At 45.1% G+C, this 19340-nt stretch overlaps 2 protein-coding genes across 17 annotated transcripts in view; one reads left to right on the plus strand and one right to left on the minus strand.

Moving 5' to 3' along the window:
• PCNT (pericentrin) overlaps positions 1-7406 on the minus strand; it is an 82481-nt gene extending 75075 nt beyond the window's left edge. For 14 of the 16 annotated variants that reach the window (XM_069021879.1, XM_069021894.1, XM_069021892.1 and 11 more), the window contains exons 1-2: positions 7273-7406; positions 628-825 (exon numbers count right to left, since the gene is read on the minus strand). In XM_069021879.1, the coding sequence (XP_068877980.1) occupies positions 628-825; positions 7273-7326 (252 nt within the window). In that variant the 5' untranslated portion in view covers positions 7327-7406. The remainder of the gene's footprint in view (positions 1-627; positions 826-7272) is intronic. The other 2 variants (XM_069021888.1, XM_069021885.1) reach the window with 2 other exon arrangements.
• Positions 7407-11867: 4461 nt separating this feature from the next.
• Positions 11868-18432, plus strand: C7H21orf58 (chromosome 7 C21orf58 homolog). The gene is made up of 8 exons (XM_069021509.1): positions 11868-11927; positions 12611-12668; positions 13747-13814; positions 14421-14570; positions 15003-15117; positions 16533-16672; positions 17106-17272; positions 18353-18432. Exons 1-8 carry the CDS (start codon positions 11868-11870, stop codon positions 18366-18368), a joined length of 774 nt encoding a protein of 257 aa, XP_068877610.1. The 3' UTR covers positions 18369-18432.
• Positions 18433-19340: the final 908 nt, after the last annotated feature.

The following is a 19340-nucleotide window of genomic DNA, read 5'->3' on the forward strand; positions in this document are numbered from 1 at the left end:
TGCAGAAGGCACCAGCTCCCCAAAATTCTTTCCACAGAGAACATGACTACCTTCAGAGAATCATCAGTACAAAAATACCGAAATACATCAGACACAAGCAGAGTCTTAAACAAATCTGTGGAAATAACATCTATGCTGGCTTTACAATGGCTACTAAGAGCTTGCTGGAATAAGTTATCATTTTTCATAAAATATTGAGCATATTTGAGCCAGTCAAGTGATACAAAACCAAATTAACGTTGTGCATTATAAGGTCCTGGCAGTATTTCATCTGTTGATCTCCCAATCCAGATTTGCCATTTCATGAAGTCACAGCCACATAACTGTAAGCCTGCCCAAAGAGAAGTCCATGGCAGTGAAAAGTTAGAGACTTTAATTTAGCAGGCTAATGGCCCACTGGGAATAACAGCTGCCTAGGCCATACCATGGAGATGTCTTACTCAGTAAATGAGAACACTCTTCAAAAGAGTGAACTATTACAAGTGAAAATACACCAGCTGACTTACCTCCCAAGAGCAGCTAGTGGCCAGTGCCAGTGAGCTAACAGTCAACTGAGTAAAATGACCACGAAGAACACTTGCTACCTGCAGACAGAGTGGAGCAAAGGCAAGAAATAGTAAGATTTACCTGTGTCTCTGTTGTTGCCTCTGGTAGGTTGGTGTCTTCAGCCTGACACTCTACGTCCTTCCCAGCATCTCTGGCTGCTACTGGGTGCTCTTCCTTCGGAAGGTCATGTGCGTGGACAGCCGAGCCCTTCCTCTTCGCCGCCTTTTTCTGCGACTGCGAGATGTTGCTCTTTGCTTTTCGCTGTCTGAAGTAAGCAAACTGTGCAGGAAAGATTGCAGGAGGTACAGGGAGAGGTAAGCAAGGAAAAAGTAGCAGGACCACAAGATTAACACAGTCATGACTGATAGAGTTCCTATCTTGATAAAATATATACATCTGCAGAAAAACTGCTTTATCTGCCTACTTTCCACACATTCACAACATACTGGAGAATTGTGCCATTAAGCAACAAACCTCACACCAGCACTAAAGGCTCATTTCCATACTAGAATCAAAGTTTTACTCAGTGAAACTTTGTGTGTCAATGATAATCCAAAACTACAGCAAGACAAATTAGTAAAGGAACCAGTTGTCAATATACTAGAAGCATTAGGAAAAAATAATAATTGAGCAATATTTCTGCAAGACCAGCAAAAACAAGAACCCCCTTGTCATGGCGCCAAAACCAGCACACCCCTACAAATACATCTAAACAGGTCTTAGCCAGCGTCAGCTTTGAGGTGAGGATTCACTTCCGTTAATTTTAATGCTCCTTCCCTGCCACCCCCCCAAGAGAACACAGCAAAACTTCCTCGCCAGAAAGCAGCCTCCAGTACATAAATAGAAAATCAATTAAGCTAGGTCATTTTAATTTCTTCTGTTGAAGAATCAGATGCTCTACTTTATCAGGCTATCACAGCTCTACAAAGCCCCAGGGACTTGTAAAGAATGTCACTGACAATTTATTACCCAACTCTCCCTAGCACCTTAAACAGCTTAAAAAGGATTATTGTTATTTTCAACTCTAGTATTGTGTTTAGGCAGCATTTCCAAATAATATCTCTCCCACAGCATAAATCCAGACACCCTTCTCATAAGGGAAAAGCCTTCTTCAAGGTTAAAACCACATAGTATCAAGTGCAGTGTTAAATCCTTGTGATGAGATAAAACAGTTAGTTGATGCCTGGATGTAAACATCACTCCCAAGTACTACCTGCAATACATACAAAAATCCACTCCTTGACAGCTTGATTTTCCTGCCAAACAGCCATCCTGCAGAAAAATCTTGTCCCATTCTTCTCATTCAGTTTGTGAAAAGGATCTAGTTCAGTCCCCACTCCTTATAGGAACTTCTACCTGACAGCTTAGCTACTGAACAGGTGCACAGTTACACATCTGCTACACCCAGCAGACCATTTAAAAGGTATATTTGCAGAAAGACATCGACTCCTTACCAGCTGATAAAATCCTTATGTACAAATAACTTATTTTTAAGATTATCTTACATAATTTCTACAGTTAGTAATACTGAAATGCAGATTAAATGGAGATTTCCAGACTTGTGCCTTTCACAATAACCAAAATGAACAGACCATAAAGCAGCAGTGAGACACAAATACTGTCCTCTGAAATCAGGGGTCAACTCCAGTACTTACTGATGGCAATGTATGTCAAAAATAGCTATGGCTCTAATTAACCTGATAACATGGGGACACTGGGCAGGAGGAAACCTGCGGAAAAATGGAGAGTAGAGCAAACTGCTGAAGCAGGAAAAAAGGGAAAACAGGAGTAAAACAAGCAGAAAAGATGAAAGGCAGAGAGAGTGGGCACTACAGAGAGCAGTTACTGATTCATGAAGTGAGACCAAGTATTTCACATTAAAATACTAAGACTTGGCATGACTGAACACCTAAACAGTATGAATTGTTAAATGCACAGGTCAAAGAAAACAAAACTGATTTTGTCCCATTCACATGCACTAAGCATATAAAATCATAGTACATACCATGCAAAAGTATCTAACTACACCAAAATTTCATGAAACTACTGGACTTGGTGGGGTGGCTGGATTCAAACATGCTCCGGATTTATGGGAAAAGTTTTATTTAGAGCAATATCGGGTTTCCAAAGCCTTTCATCAGCTACATAAATTTTAGTGCCATTGTCAGAATCTCAAATTTACAGACAGCCATCCAACATGAAGTAATGAGTGTGAATGTGAAGAAAGCAAGACACAGCTGCCTCTGCCCCATCACAGTGAGGTCCCATCATGCCCCTTTTGATTGACTTAACTATCCTTTTGCTTTCTAGAAGCACATGAAAAGGTAAAAAGCTTTTCTTTTAGCCAAGATTGTAGTATTGCCACAGGAACCCTGAGAGCACTGTCCTCTGCAGCATCCCAAGCAGGTGTTGTGACACAAGAACACCTTTCTACAGGTACCAAGGCACGGCAACCTCATTTCAGCAGGACAGGACCAGTCAGTTGAAGTTGATGTATTACTTTTTGTGCTTCAGAAATTAGTACCAAAACCAACACCAAGAGAAAATGGAACAGAGCAGAAAACCACATCAGCACCAAACACAAACAGGTTCTTCAAATAAACCTTAGTCCAACTCTTGGATACAGCAAACACAAGCAACAACTGCTCTTAGACAAAACCCAGAAATATTTTCTAGATCTTCCTCAAAATGATGAGGCAGGAAAACTTCCTGGAAAACCCGAACTAATTTTTCAGCTCCTAACTGTAAAATGGAGGTGGAGCAAAACTTCTTACACCTGAGGTATGGCACAGAGAGCCCTGCAACTAGAGGCACAGGTGGCCAACATGCAGACTAATTAACGCAAGGTAGAAAAAAAACCAAGGACGAAAAACCAGCACTGAATAGTTAGGTTTGTTCTGTTTCTCAGTTACTACCCTGGCTATCAGTATTGCATTTACTAGAAACAGGAATCTGAGGTACCTGATACAGTCAGTACTTAGCTGCCAGTTACAATCTCCAATTAATACAACAGCTGGCATTATCATTATTATTAGGTGATAACTCAAATGCATCTCAACAATGGAATTTTTATTCCTATACGAAAAAGAATAATGCAAGTGCTGGTTTGAAAAGGAAAACGTTTAAGTCATATTTCTTTGCCAAGCCATTGCTTAGCAGACTGAAATCTAAGGATGCTAAAGATAAAGTAAGTCATTTTTTGGAAGGTGAGGCAAAAAGCCCTCAAGAGCTTACACCTCCAGACTGAAGCAGTATCAAACTGCAGTTACATCACTGCACAGGTTGCTACAACAGAGGCCGCTCACATACAAACCAGCCTCGCTGCTGTCCTCTGCTGTCAGGAGCACCTGCGCAGTGATGTGTAGAGACGGTTCAGGAAGATCTGATGGACACTGAACACTTCTGTGTCAGACCAGAGATGGCATCATCTTAAGCTGCTCTAGGCTGCACCACAGGAAGGAAAACCTGTACTTGCTCATAGTTCTTCCTCCCTTTCAAAACTGCACTGTATCCATGAGGAGGGGAGCACAAAGAAAACTAGAAATAAGAATAAAAAAGGGGAAATGTTATCTGGGTCGCTTTTGGAAGCTGCCTAGTGCCCACAGTCTGCCAGCCAAGGAATGGATCTCTGTGACATTTTAACCAGCAGAGGAAGCACTATATCCATCTCTGCCTCTCTAAAACCCTTCCTTCTCCTCTCAGCATACTATATGATACCATGCAGTAACAACATTGATGGGGCTGCTAATAATGTTGGGGGTTTTTTTTAATGGGAAGAGAGAGATTTAGCACACAGTATAAAAAATAGTAAATGCAACAGTGGCTCTGCAGGTATAACACAAGTCCTGCTTTTTTTTTTTTTTAATGGCAAACAACAGTTTTCCAACAGGTGGGAACTAATAACTTATTCAAGCTAAGTCTGTCACATTTTTCTAATCATAAACAGGTCCTGCACCTAGAACTAATTTATGTTAACAGAAATGTTAACACAGGTCATGCCACACTAAGGTAACCTTTTTTTCAACCTGAAGAACTCCTGCTCTCAAGAGTTCTCTCTTGAGCTAATCATGCAATTGTTCTCCAGCAGAGGATTGTGTTCTCACAGCACATAACAAGGCTGGGAAGGTAGGCAGATGAGAAACTGCTGAGCAGGAGCAGGCAGTGTGGAATCCATCAGGGAGGGCCAGGCCAGGGATGGAGGAGCTGTACTGCCTATCACCAGGCTGTTGCTTCAGCAGAGCTCCAGCTACAACCCTGCTCCCTTCCAGAAAAGCTCTTTGATTTTCTTGTGCACAGCACTGGCGGGAAGCAGCTGAAACAGAAACACAGCAGACAGGACAGCTCCAAGCCACCTCTGACCCCACTAGCCAGATATCCAGACAAGTAACCTGCAGAAAGGGCAGGATCTGGAAAGATATGATGGGTCCGAACTTCCCAATACCCTGAGCAGCCTCAGCTGTCCCTGTCTAGCTATAGCCCTGTCATAGGTTAGCAAGCATAGTCCCGGAAGGGATGTCCTTGCTAAGGGGTGCTTACAGCTTCCTCTGGGACCTGATAGAACCTATCAGCTGGCCAGTTTGAATATGGACAATTCTCTAAGCCACTTAAAGTTGTGACCACCTCTGTGATCCACATTTAAGAATAGACAGACTGCCCCCCAGCTCTCTCTCTCGTTTCTGGTGCTGGGACAGGTGGCTGCGGGCCCCGTGTGGGGGCCAGGCCGGGCCGGGCCCTGCTTAGGCCAGGCCAGGCCGGGCCACGGCCATCCTGGAGTCGATGGACCTGTTCCAGCTGTGGAACTTCCCCCCCACTGCCTTGTCGTGGGCAGCCGGAGCAGCTTGGCTCTCCCCCCTCTCCACTTCGATAAGAAAAATTCAACATTCCAGCTGCAAAGCTGCAAGGCCGAGGTGAGATTAACCCTTTTATTGCTGTGAAGAGCTGAAAACCTGAGGGAAGAGAGAGAGAAGATGCTTAAAGCTGAAATTCTGTTGTGAAGCTATGATATATCAGAGTATCCCGTTGTAATTTCATGAAGATATAGGGGGTGGAGTGTTCAACTCATAAGCAGAAGCACCTGCGCTGAGATAGGCAAATGCTGACGCAGCTGTAATTTCATGAGAAGTTTGGACAGGGAGAGATGGACCAGATGAGCACTTTTGCTCCAAACGGGAAAGGAGAAAACCTCAATTCCTAGAGGTGCTCCCAGAGATAGTCCTAACGATGAAGATGAGGAAGACCCTTTGCTCCCAGGGAAGGAGAAGGGCCTCTGTTTTCTGGTTTCTGAATGGCTCAACCTTAAAATTGTACCCCAAAAAACTTCAAGAGTGGACGGACCCTCAAAAGCAGTTGCAGGAAAAACTGCAAGTCGGAGGAAGGGACTCATATTGCAAGCAGAGAGACTCCTCTTCCTAAATGGACTGAACAATATTTGGAAGTGGGCAGCTGTCTCGTTGTGATACTGTTTCCATAGCACAAGCAAGAAGAAACTTCTCTTTCTAAATGGACTGAACAAGGTTATTATGGAAGTGGTAAACAGACTGAACATCTTAAGGGTTGTCTTTTTACATTGTCAGTGGGAGAAGGGAGGAAGGTGGGGGAAGGAAGAGAGTTCTGAAGGTGGTATAATTTTTTTTTTCCCCTTCTTTTAGGTCTATTAACAAACTTCTTTATATTCTTTCAAGTTTGGTGCCTGCTTTGCGTTTCTCCTAATTCTTATCTCACAGAAGATAAACAGTAATGAGTATTTTAGACCAAACCACTACAAGCCCCCATTCCAGTCCTACTGGAATGGTGAGAACAGGGGAATGCTGTAGCCACAGACTGGCCAGCGTTATTTAGCAGGGACAGTCAGAAGAGAAATATGATAAAACCAGCTCAAAACCCAGCAGAAACGCTGAATTAAAAGGAAAGTAACCAGGCATTTCCAATCAGCTCCTTGAACATCATTAACAAAACAAAGCAGAAGTTTTTATCTAACGGGGTTAGCACACAACCAGTGTTAAACACATGGCTGCAGGTAATAATGACTGGGAGAATGTTGTCTTTATATATCAGCGTCATCCTGTGAGCTCTACACAAGTCCCTAAAACTACACGCAAGTGAAGGCACCTGAATGCTCCAAGTTTCTGAAGTGTTTGCTACCGGCATGACTAGACACCAACAAACCGAGCACATCTCCCTGCTAACCCACCTGCAGACACACAGGAAAGCGAATGAGCCAACAGAGTAATAAAGCAACACCTGTTCTTTGGGATCCTCAACTGGAAATGCAGTATTCCCACAAACAACTGAATCCTAGGCTAAAATGGGAGAGCTGGGAAGAAAAAAAACAAACCAAAACCAAAACAGAGCCTCAGGGAAGGCATATGCTCTGCTGTCAGCTGCTCTGTGTTTACCCGAGGTAATGTTTCTATGCCTGTGGAGTGGGATGGGCGCCCCGCAGGCAGCCTGCACTCAGAAGAACCGCTGGGCACGACTTCTCCTGCAGAGCCGCGGTGCCAGGGGAACCCCACCGGGCGCCGGGGACAGTCCCGGGCCGGCAGCGGCCCCTCAGCTCCGCCGCTGCCCGCACCCCGCACCCAACTCCGAGTGCAGCCTAGAACCCGCCACGGACAGAAGAGACCCGGGCGGGCTGAAGCGAAGCCGCCTCCCGGCCTGCCAGCCCCCTCAGCGCACCGAGACCGAGACGAGCGCAGCCTTCGCCCAGCCGGGACCCCTTCCCCTCACCTTGGCCCTGCCGGCCTCCACCTTGCGCCTCCGCACCTCCTCCTGCGTGTCCATGCGGCGCCCGAGGGGCTCCGCGCCCCCCGCGCTGTCACGGCAGCAGCAGCAGCGAAACTTCGGTCATGGCCGCTCCCCACCCGCCGCCGCGCCAGCCACACCGCGCGGGGCGGAGCTCTGCGCCCATTGGCCAGAGCGACTGACGCAGCGCACCCCTGACCAATGGTGAGAGCCTTCGTCAGCCGGTATCCGCTCACTCGCGCTAAATGGCCCCTGGGATACCCCGGGCAAGCCGGCGCGAGCCCCGGCCCTACCCCTTCCGCGGCAACCACCAATGGGAGCGGCCCGCGCTATTTCAAAAGGGCCGCCGGCCCCGCCCAGCACGGGAGACAGCCAATGGGAAAGCGGGAGCTTGGAGGCAGCCGATGGAGGCGGGGCTGAGGCAGCCAATGGAGGCGGGGCTGAGGCAGCCAATAGGGTCCGGGGGCGGGGTGTGTCCCGGGGGGGGTCTGCGGTTCCTCTCGCGCCTTTTCGCTTATTTATAAAGTTTTAGAAAACAAATAAATTAATGTTCATTGGTTCTAAGTTGCATGATTCTCTTCAGTAATCAGTATGCTATTCTCTATTGCTTATTGATTTGTTCTTCTTCATGCTAATTTGGTCCACATTCTTTAGTCCTTTTATCATCTTTTCCTCAGACAGGGAGTCTCCAACTTTCCCGGCATTAATCTCCTCTGGTGTCTTCTGGTTACTCCAACGTCCTTGAAGGGCCAGAAATTTAAGATCCCAGATGTCCAATCTTCAACTCCCTTTGGCTCTGCTTATCAAAGCTACAAAACTGGTGGATTCTTTGTATTTTGAAGTCATTAAGTTATAAAAATACAGGCTTTAGTGAAATCTGTTACTCGGAGCAGTGTGCTGGATTGGCAAACATTAGAAAGCCCTTCTGCATCGAGGGCTGAGTTACGGTTATGCTTTAACCCGTTGCCGAGGTTTCTGGGGTACAGTATTTTTGCCTTTCCCCTTCATGAACAATTTTACTCTTCTAAGGAAGAGTGGAAGTTTCAGTGAGCAAACCATGCTCATCTTAGATCTGATAGGGAAGATGTGTGCTAATGTCTTTACAAACAATTCTATGGGTGAAGTTATGGGTGTTAAAGTCTTTGAAATGGATCTTAATGTCTCTACTAACTTCAAGCAGCAGATTTGTTGCAGAGCCCGGACAGCCTGACTCCTGAAATAGACAACGGTCTGCACAAGCCTGAGTTCCTGAACTTTGGGGTAAAACAGTAGGTTTAAGGGGGCATATGTGGTAGGCGGTTCGGGGAGGCTGTACCTTCCCAGCACCTCAGCCAATGGGGAAAGGAAGAGGGCAACGTGCGGCTCGGAGTTCAGGATGAAAGGAGGCTGCGCCCTCCAAAACCCTGAGAGAGAGAGAAAACCCCGGGGGCGAGTGCTCTGGTGGACTCTCTCACTTTACTCAAATAAAGTTTCTGGACTCCTCTCTCTCCCTTCTGGACACTGGGTTTTCATAGCGTGACTTCCATACAGATCTGACACAGGACGGGCTCCTAAGGCCAATTCTGGTCGTCTCCTGCTTTGTCAGCTCCTGAGGTGTTTGTTTTTCCTGGTAGTACTGTCACGCTCTCTGATTTCATAGCCAGGATTCTGAGATTGCCAATACCAAAAGACAAAGTCTGAATTATAAAATTTCTTAGTGAACACCTCCAAGGATCAGGCAGCCACAACTTCTCTGGGCAACCTGTTCCAGGGCTTCACAGAGAAGAACTTTTTCCTAATATCCAATCTAAACCTACTCTCTGTCAGTGGGAAGCCATCCCACCTTATCCTGCCACTCCAGGCTCTTGTAAATAGTCTCTCTCCATCTTTCTTGTAGGCTCCCTTCAGATACTGGAAGGCCACAATTAGATCATAGTTCCTCTTTTCCAGACTGATCAATCCCAATTCTCTTAGCCTTTCCTCATAGAAGAGTTTCTCCACCCCTCTAATCATCTTGGTTATCATCATAAAATCTTTTTAAATTGTCTTTTAGTACTCATCGAAATTAAAATTAAGGATATAAAATATCAAAATCAATAAAAGACATCAAAGAAATGCAATACTGGTATGGACCTCATCAGGTTATCTACTCCATTCTTGTGTCTGAGGAGTCCTACAATAGTCCTAAAATGTTCAACACATTTGGTTTTTTAATTGTTCATAAACAACATCTGTGAAAGTTTTTGTTTGATAGCTGCTCCATCATTTCCCTTAGTGGCTAAGATTATTTTCCCCCTGTTTTTATCAGGTTTTCCTCTTCCTCATTAAGCCAAATGCCTGCATTTTTCCAGACAGAACCCCCCCACCTGACCCCGTTCTTGATTGTATTCTTTCATTTACTTAAAAATTGCTGGCCTGTCCTCTGCTCGCCATCTACTTACTAATTAAACAAAGCCAGTTCTTTAAAGTCTTCCTTAGAACCTACATTTTGTAAATGCATCCTTTTTATTTTTTTTCCCCTAGACTTTCTTTCCCTCTTAAACCACCATGTCTAAAAATAGGCACATGTTCAAACTCTGACTTCAGCACTGCTAAATAGAGCGGAATAATTATGTCCTGTGAGGTGCATGTAACACTCCTGTTATTCCTTTGTAGGATTAAATTTGTCTGGTTTGGCTCTTTTGAATCCTCATGCTCAAGTCTGATCCCTTGTTTGGGATTCAGCGTAGTTATAGATCCCTTTCAGCAAGATCTTGTGTGTGGCTGGCACGTTCCTGGCACCTCATTAAGTAGCAGGCTGCAAGATGTTCCAAGAGTAGGGATCCTACTGTGACTAAGGCATCCATAAGTGTGGGAAAAGAGAGATCCTTTACCAGCTTTGCTGGAAAGTGGGGGTGTTTTTTGCCTAGTATTGAATGTCCTCTGGGATACCTGTCACATTAAGCAAAAATTTCTCTTCCTTTCCTGTTTAGTAAATTCAGTTGCTTAACACTGCTGCTGTATTTTTAATGGAACACTTATACCTGGTTCTTTTTGTCTAACTTTCTTGTAATGCTCTACTCATACTGCAATGAAGGCTCTAGAAATTTAACTTGAGCAGCACTGTACTAAACCAATTGATGGTGAAACAATCAGCTCAATATTCACCAGCAATCAAAAAGGGGTGTTTTTTTTTCCCAGCACACTATACTTACGCAGTTTACAGGCATAACTAGGCTTATGCTTTAGGTTAAGATAACTAGGAAACTCCTTGTCGTTGCAGCTGCTTAGATGAAGGGGTCAAAGACATTACAGAAAAATCTTGTTGGGGTTTTAAAGTACAGAAATGGACTCAGAGTTGTTTCTCAGGAGAGCTGCTGGCAGGTGAGAGGGTTTTCTGTTCTGGCTTGTCACTCCTGCCATTCACCACAGAGCACTGCCAGAGGAAGCTGAACCCCAGCTCTGACACAGCACAGCTGTTTTTGGGATCCCTGCACCTCAGTTTCCCTAACTTCTCCAGTGACTGCCAGCCAGTGTATTTTTAGGGACGGGCTGTGTGGATCACAGCTGAGAGAAGTGATCTGTACTGCTCTCACACAGCTTAGGAGCGTCTCTGAGCTGCTCCATCTGCCAGCAGTGGCTCTGCTGCAGTTTTGCTTTGGCTTTCGAGTGAGGAAGGGGCTGTAACTTATCTCTCCTGGGAGCAGAACTGGGCTTAAAATATGATACTGAGAAGGAGTCACTGTTATTTGGCTTTTTTCTCTTGCCTTGGTTTTCATTTTATGGATGTCACTGATAAATGTCACCCTGTTTCTATGCTGGTAGGGCTTTGCTGGGAGAGGGAGATATTCTGTGGGTTTCTTGGAAGATGGTAACCAAAAGGATGTTACACCTTAGTCTCTTTACTCTTGAACTTACCCAGGGGTGAGTTCCAGCTACGCTCCTTCATTTTTTTAGTTACTATGGGGTAATGACAATTCATGTAAAGGGCTATGTCAAAACTGTGCAGACCCCTTACAGTGGGATAAACAGGTACCAATCAGCAAGATCATAATCTGACCCCTGGCACTGGGATTGTGTTAAAGAACCATTGCCTTTATTTCTTTTTTTCTTGTCCACTAATGTGCTGGGCATTTGCTTTATAGAAGGTACACAAGCTTCTGTGCCTGGAGATTAAATTGTTTATGTTGTGTATTGACAGTACAAATTCAGCAACCAGGTTACAGGTGCAAACCTCTGAGCTAATTAGAAGGCTCTAACAACACAGAGGCCAGGTTTAGTAACGCTGCCAGGGGAAGGATAGCAACCATTAGGAACAGACAAATCTTCAGTCTCAGTTGCCCTCCTGTGAGCATCACAACCTGCCACACAAAAGTGTGTTGAGAGAAATGGCAGGAAAAGCTGTGTCTGTGACGTTGTGAATGCCTGTACTCACTTTTGTCTGGGAGTGAAACTGAAGCTTTTATCTTCTTCTCTCAATTTCTACTCATCTTGTATTATTGTCTTTTAATAATGGAATTATTCTTTGAAGATTGTGGAGGGAAAAAAATGAGCACTGAAAACCTATCTGCCTCTGTTTAGCTTTTTAACCTGTTTTTGCCTGCCTGCTCTTCCAGAAGACAATGGCAGATCCTTCAGTGGTGGATCACCTGACACGACTGAAACTCAAACTCCTAGAAAAGGTAATGGACTAATTCTGCAGTGGTCACCTTTTTTCTGCTTTTTGCTCTTGCATGTTTAAGCATTAACACAGTGCTTTAAAATAGTATAACTCTACTGAGATACACTGAGGAGTGGTACTACTTAACTGTCACTTTCTTAAGTAACATTGTTCAAGTTTGCGTGGACCTACAGTAAATTTAATTGATTTTATGGGAGATGTCACCAGTTAGCTTAAAGCCAGTTTGAGCTGTGACAGGCAAAGTTTAGGAGCAATCATGGGTAAAGAGAATCTCAGATTGTTTTAAGGCAATTTCATGTCTGCTTTCATATAAGATGTGTTGCCTGGTCAGACCTTTGCTGAATCAAGAGTCCAGATCTTGGACTATCAGGCAAGCTCAAACTGAACATTATCAAGTTCTTCATATGATGCAGCTCTCTGCCCTACAAAATAAATTATGTATATAACTCCTGATTCATGATGCTATCACCTTTCAGGTCTGGAATAACCTGGACAGTTGGAAGCATGACTATTCTTTACTGTAACTAGATTTGTAGTGAGACATTTCATACTTCTTTAAGAACCACCATTTTTCTCCACGTCTGCTCTATTTCCTCCATCCCAAACCTGTGCCATAGGTTTGGAAATCCTTGTGAGCTTTTCTGCCTGACTTATAACCAGTTCTGGTTATGGTTCTGCCAACAGAGACTAGAAAATGAACAGGAGAACCTAGAGAAGATGAAGTTGTCTCTCCCAGCTGCAAGTAAGAGAAGCATTTTTTCTAATTATGGGCATACTTTGGAAAGGGCTTAGCTATGTTCTCAGGCATGAGTTCCTCAGGAGATGATCCCCTCTCCTTCCTAACAGCTGTGAGCTGACTGCTTTTTATCTTTTGAATTTTTTCCTGACCAAGGGAAGTGAACAACCAGCTGAGCACTAACATAAGATGACTTCCTGCCCAGGTATCCTCTGCAGCCTCTCAGCTGCAGCTGCTGGCTCAGCTGGAGCAAACTGATGGTGATCCAGTTTGTCCTAGCTCTTACACCTAGGAGTGAGCCCCTGTTGTAGTCCAGCTGTTTGCTTGGCTTTGGTGATCCTGAAAAGGCAGGAGGAACACTTAATTTCTTTGCATGGCACATGCACTGTTTATATTATCTGTGGATTCAAAGCTACCAGTAGAAGCTCAGTGATGTTTCTAGATTGTACTCTGGGCTCCTTTTCATTGATCTGATGCACAAATAGTTGGAAACGTCTAATGCTGTGGCCAAAAATTTTCCAAAAAACCCTATAACAACTTACAGTTTCAAAATACGAAATGGTGCTTTCCAGGGCAGATGCGAGGCATGACTCCAAAGTACCTGAAAACATTCTTGCTTATCTTCATTACAAGCAAGTTCAAAATCAACTGCATGTGGGACAAACTGCAAAGGAAGTTGACTCAGAGCAAAATAGAAACAGAAAAGTCGGCTTTCAAATCTGAGTTTGGTTTGAGCTGTTACAACAAACAGTCATCCTCTGCATGCACAGGGTACATCTCAAAACTTTCGGGCTGAAATGGACTCCTAAACCAGGAGGTTAAAAGGGGGCTTTAGAGAGTAATCTAAAGAGCTTATTTTCAGAGAAGGTGTTTTGCCTTTGTAGAGCTGCTGAACAGCTGTGACTGCACGTGGCATAAAGTCATTATCCATACATGTATTTGACAAGAAAAGTAGCCCAAGCCTTTTGTGGAAGAACTCAAGCTGTCTAATAACACATTTTCCACATTATTATCATAATACAGGTGCTGTAATAGCTCTGTCTTTGTGATCCTTTGAGAAGATAATGGACTTTTCCTTTTCCAGGGAACAGACCTCAGGATATGCTCCAAAGCGCCCTGAGGCGAAGGAAAGATCTGCTGCAGGAGCTTAGGGTAAGAGCTCTCTCTGGCCAGAAGCAACAGACAGGGCCCAGTTACCTGCACATCCACTGCTGATGTCGATTCAGTGTTTTCCTGTCCTTTAGTTCTGGGGCTGGGCAGGATTTAGTACTCTGCTGCTTTGGAATATAAAGGCTGGGCCAGCTAATCAGGGAGAGGGCCTGGGGAGTAGCTTGGCTTCCCTCACTACAGCTGTGGAAGCTTGCACCTGCTTCAGGTATTCAGTGGGATGATTCTGTTTATCCTGAACTGCTGTATCATAAACTTTCTGTGCCAAAATGCAAAGAAGGGATTTTTAGTGCTGCTGAAGTAGGGACAATAGTAACTGTTATTTATTCCTAGTTTGTGGAGGGTACCAATTATTAATGAAATGTTTTCCCAGACTTTTGGTGGCTTGTTCTGCACAGTTGGTTTTTTTTTTCCAATCCTTTTTTCTTACGCTTCCAGATATGTGGGAAGGAAAACTTTATACTTACACAGGCACTGGCAGTGCCTTACTGCAGGTTCCCAGGGGCTAATCCCATTTAGTCCAGAGAGCATAACTATACTGTCTGCCTTGCTGTGACCAGATTTTCTTTACGAAAATACTTGATTTTGCAGGATCAGCACCTTCTGGAAGAGCTTTCACAGCCACCTGCACCAGCTGGAGGACACTGCCATAACCTGTGGGAGGGAGCTGCCCTCCCACAAGTCTACCAGATCCCTTTTCCAGCTTCCCAAGTGGAGCCACCAAGGATTATCCAGCAGATGGTAAGGATTGTCTCCTGGAAAACACCACTAGCACTGTGCCAGCCTGAGCTGACAACCATTTGGGAGCTGTATGGAATTCCTCATCCCACAAAAAGGGAAGAAATACCTCTAGCTCTTTTACAGGACCCTTGCTGCCCTCAGCAAAACCTATGGGGAAATCATCTTGCAAATAAGGCCCAAAATTAATGATGGGAACGGTTTACCCGTGGAACAAGATGGCAAAAAGAGTGGCAGGGCTGTCCATGCTCCAGCCTGGCCATTCAGCCACTTTCTAATGCACATCGCTGTCTGCTCATGCAGCCCACAGCCTCAACAGCTTCTCCATGAGGATCGCAGAGTTTTCCTGAAACCTAGGCAGATGACAGCCGTTCCCATAGACGGGGGTGCTGGCCAAAACCAACCCCGACTTCTCCATTTTCCTTCCTGTTCCAGATGCCAACTCAGCCTGCCACCATCATCCAGCAGTTGCCTCAGCCATCCCCTCAGATCACACAGATTCCCCCAGCCCAGCCCTTTGCAGCCCCCCGCTCTGGGAACATTAAAGAAGGTAACAAACTCTCCATGTGTCAGCCAGCTCCTGTCACCAGGCCTGGAAAGGGCAGGGCAGGTACCATGGCAAGTGGAAGGGGGCATGGGACGGTGTCCAAGCTAGTTAATGACGTGCTGTTTCATGAGCTGGTGGAGCTTTGGGAGTTGCACTCCATAAGTGGGATGGGTACCAGTTGTGAGAGGCTTTCAGGCAAACTCTTACCACTAAAACTAAGGAAAAAGGAACTACAAAGTCAAGGGAAGATTGGGAAAGCAACACAGCTTAACTCATGGCTCTGAGTAATATTAAGAAAGTCAAAATCATGCACATGGATGATTCCAGAATTAGCAAACAGGGTTCTAGAATTTGGTTTTATTTTTTTGTTCCTTCCTAAGATGCTTTTCAGTCTCCTCAGGCTTTTATTTGTGCCCTGTGTTTGGAAACAAGACAGAACATCTGAAAGTGTTGTTCTAAATATAGTGCAATGCCAATAAAAGGGTTTGTTTCTAAACAGAGGTGGGTGCTACTCTTAAATAATACATGAACTAAAACCTGGGACGACTACCCTGGCTCAGCCTTCAGCCAAAGGTTTATCCCATACAGGAATCCTCAGTCATGAAACTGCAATATTTCTCAGTTTATACTTCATCTAAGTGTCTGGATTTTTGAATCAGAGTTTATTTCCATAACCAAAATATTCCCAATCCATTCATGTTTTCTCTGATGCTGCTACATGTAAACTATTTTTTGTATGATCAGTAAAAAGGAAAATGAGAGTTGCCTTCATTATTTTTTCCCTTCTTTTTTTCTCACCTCTCCCTCTTCACTTCTCCCCAAGTGAATTAGTTATACTGCACAAGTCCTTTGGATCCCAGAGATCATGCAAGGAGATTTGAGGTGCATGAAATGACAGTTTGAGGGTTGGGCTTGATGATGTTAAAGGTCTTTTCCAACCTTTACAATTCTATGAGTCAGTGGACTCTCAAGTTGGCACCGCAATATCACATAAATTTGAGGAAACCTCTCACCTGGAAAGCAATGATCTGGGGCTGAAGCAATGGAGAGCACAGCCAGGAGCCTGTGCATGCTGGAGTAAGGGAAATCTGCAGCTCAGCTCTTCTCCATTCTGCCATTCAGCATAGCTAGGGGTGTGGGCCTGCAGGGGAAGCAACAGACAGAAGACAGTCAGCAGCAGCTTTCTTGTAGAAGGGAGGAGAAACAGGAAAACTGGTATGAACAATCCCACTCACAGACATTAACTTTGCACTGTCTGGGGAAATAATGCCAATATTCTTCATGTGCCCCTTTCAGCTGCTTTGCCTTCGTTGCAGTGACCACTCTGTGTGCTTGAGGGCACTCCTTACCATGATGCCTCTGCTGCTTGTCAGTCGTGGATAAAACTCTTTTCTTCTTTTCTTCTCTTCTCTTCCCAGATATAGTAGAGATGATGTTGATGCAGAATGCTCAGATGCACCAGATCATGATGCAGAACATGATGCTGAAGGCTCTTCCACTGACAGCGCTCGCACAGCTTGGGGGAGCCAGCTCTGCCGTGCTCCAGCACACGCAGCAGGTAACAACACCCCACCCTGAAGGGCATCCTCACCCACACCAGGCCATGGCTCATCTCCCTGTGAGGGCACAAACGCACAAAGATCTGGGAGAACCAGAAGACTGTGGAGGACACTGTACCTTAGGAAAGATGACAGAGGAAGAGCATGGCCTGATGCCCACCTTCCTCTCCAGGCCATCCTGTCATTCTGCATTTCCCTGACATTGACTGATGGAATAAATTGGAGGGAGTGGGATCTGAGTATCAGGTGAAATCTAAAGTCACTGAGTGTTTTTGGACCTTCTGTACTGGAACCTGCAAACTCTTCTCCAGACACATTCCAAAGGTCTTCCTTTCCCAAGGGGTGGCTGAGTGGAACTCTGGGCCCTCAGCCAGGGACCCCCCCCATGGGGGCACAGGTTTCTGCAGCCACCCTTTGTCTCTCTCCAACAAGGACCTGCAGCTTGCTGCTCCCCTGGGTGTGAAAGCAGACAGGCCCAGGCCACCTGTGGTGCACCACCACCACCATTACTCTCCCATGGGTGTGTTCCCAGTGCCTCCCAGGAGCTTCCCATCCACATCCACAGCACAGCACTGGACCGGCAGCTCTGCCCAGCCTATGTAAGTAAGCAGTCAGCTGTGACGTGCACTTGTAGCCCTTCTCCCTGCCCAGGTGGGGTGGCGAGGCAGGTTGTGGAATAAATGTGGGGATCTGACAAGGATGAGGATCATACAGATCCCCCACCCTGCCATGCTGCATTTCTCTGCTCTGCAGGGGCTCTCACCCTGCTTTTTGGGTCTCCCTGTGAACCCAGCAGTCACCTGCTAAATAAGGGGGGGGAAGTGTTTTACATTCAGGCTAAGGTTCCCAGCAGGATTTATGTTCTTAAAGCACTGCTGAGACATTTGCTAATCAGAAATTCCTGGGGAAATAAACTCAAACCACCAGCTTAAGAAATGGCACAAAGGAAGGGGAGTATCAGAAATAATGCTGAGCCTTTGCCATAAGCTTGTGCTTGCAGCTGAAGGGGGCGAGTTTCAAGCACAGAAATGGATGAACTTCTCCCCAGGATGCTCCCAGATCCCTAGAGCCCTTGAACTCTGTGCAGAGGTCACAGCCAGCTCCTCCAGGGGCTCATTTGCTTTGTGCCTTCCTCTGAGCTTCTCCTGCTTGGCTTCCTAGGTGCTAGAAAGTTCTTACATGCTAAAGCTGGTGAAGAAATGCTCCTTGCTAGAGCATGGAAGGGGGGCATGACATGGGGACACACTGTGAGAGCTCAACTTTTATTTCTGTGCCATGGCTCTTTCAGAGCCTTAGTGAACAGGACAGGATGGAGGCAGCTGCAGCCCTGGGCATGGATGACCTGCTGGCAGGGGTATCTGTACAGCCCTCTTTAGCAGAGGATTTGAATTCCTTGAACTGATTATTTACCTAATGGGATTATAAGAGATGAAGATTTCTACCTATTTCCCTTTGACATGGGTTTGTAATCTGAACAGTAAAGAACTCCTGGCTCCTGTCAGAATCAGTGCAATTCACTGTTTGCAGAAATCAGTAAAGGTCTTGTTGTGGCCTTTAAACTGGTTCTTCCTCTTCTTCAGCTGCCTTCCACCACAGGGTATGAGACCAAACACATCTTTTTGCAGCTGCAGCACTGCTGGCTGTTACTAAACACAATAACCCCATTTTTCTTGTTGCAGGTGGCCCACACACTGACAGTACATGATCTTCTGCAAGTGGACCATAGCCTCTCTAAAACCAATAAAATCCTGATATTCTTTCCTCAGCCATTGACATGTCTTTTTCTTCAGCAACATAAACCAAGCACTTTTCCCTCCTTTACTTTTCCTATTAGTTTTCAAAAGGCAGGCTTTAATCCATGCCCATGCTATCCTGTTCTTTTTAGCTTTATTTATGACTCCTTAAAAGGCTCACTCAGAGTTTTTATCAGGCAACACATTTTCATGCTCTCAGCAGCCTGATTTTTCTTAGTAGAGAAAGATGAACAATGATTTTGTAGCACTTTTTCACTATCTTCCCACCTTCTGTTTTTAAAGTGGAGAACATCAGTACACTGGGTTTGCCTGGTGCAGTTTCTGAGTGAGTTTGATTAAGAAATCCCAGGGACCTAAATTTTGTTTGGAATGAAGGAAAGATAGTAACTGTCACTGGTGGAAGCTAATTGTGTGCTGTCTGTGTTCCAAAAACAACTAATGAATAATTTATTTACTGTGTAAAACCTACCTTGCTCTTTGCCCTCTCTGCTCTGTTGTCTTTGAGCTTCTTACCGCTCTCTACAACTTCTCACTCTCTACAACTACATGAAAGAGGAAATGGCCTCAAGTTGCACCACGGAGTTTAGATTGAATATTAGGAAGAAATTCTTAACAGAAAACATTGTCAGGCATTGGAATGCCCAGGGAAGCATTTGAGTCCTGCCCCATCCCTGTAGGTCTTTATTAGTCATGTAAATGTGGCATTTAGGGTCATGGCTTAGTGGTGTGCTTGGCAGTGCTGGGTTAACAGTTGGACTCAATGTTCTTAGAGGGCTTTTTCTACCTTAACAATTCTATGAGCCAAATCTGCTGGTGCCTGGCAGGTTCAGCAATAAATTGTACTCAGTGATGCAAATGTCTGCACTTTCACTGTCTGCTGTTTAATTATTGTATGTTGGCTCTAATTGGCTTC

Source organism: Aphelocoma coerulescens, chromosome 7, assembly GCF_041296385.1.
Source record: "Aphelocoma coerulescens isolate FSJ_1873_10779 chromosome 7, UR_Acoe_1.0, whole genome shotgun sequence".
NCBI classification, from domain to species: Eukaryota; Metazoa; Chordata; class Aves; order Passeriformes; family Corvidae; genus Aphelocoma; species Aphelocoma coerulescens.

Excerpts from the sequence above, each read along its gene's own strand:
- C7H21orf58 (XM_069021509.1), top strand. The coding sequence starts at position 11,868 with ATGGCAGATCCTTCAGTGGTGGATCACCTGACACGACTGAAACTCAAA. Across the intron at positions 11,928-12,610 it reads AACTCAAACTCCTAGAAAAG|AGACTAGAAAATGAACAGGA; the intron begins GTAATGGACTAA and ends TTCTGCCAACAG. Across the intron at positions 14,571-15,002 it reads CAAGGATTATCCAGCAGATG|ATGCCAACTCAGCCTGCCAC; the intron begins GTAAGGATTGTC and ends TTCCTGTTCCAG.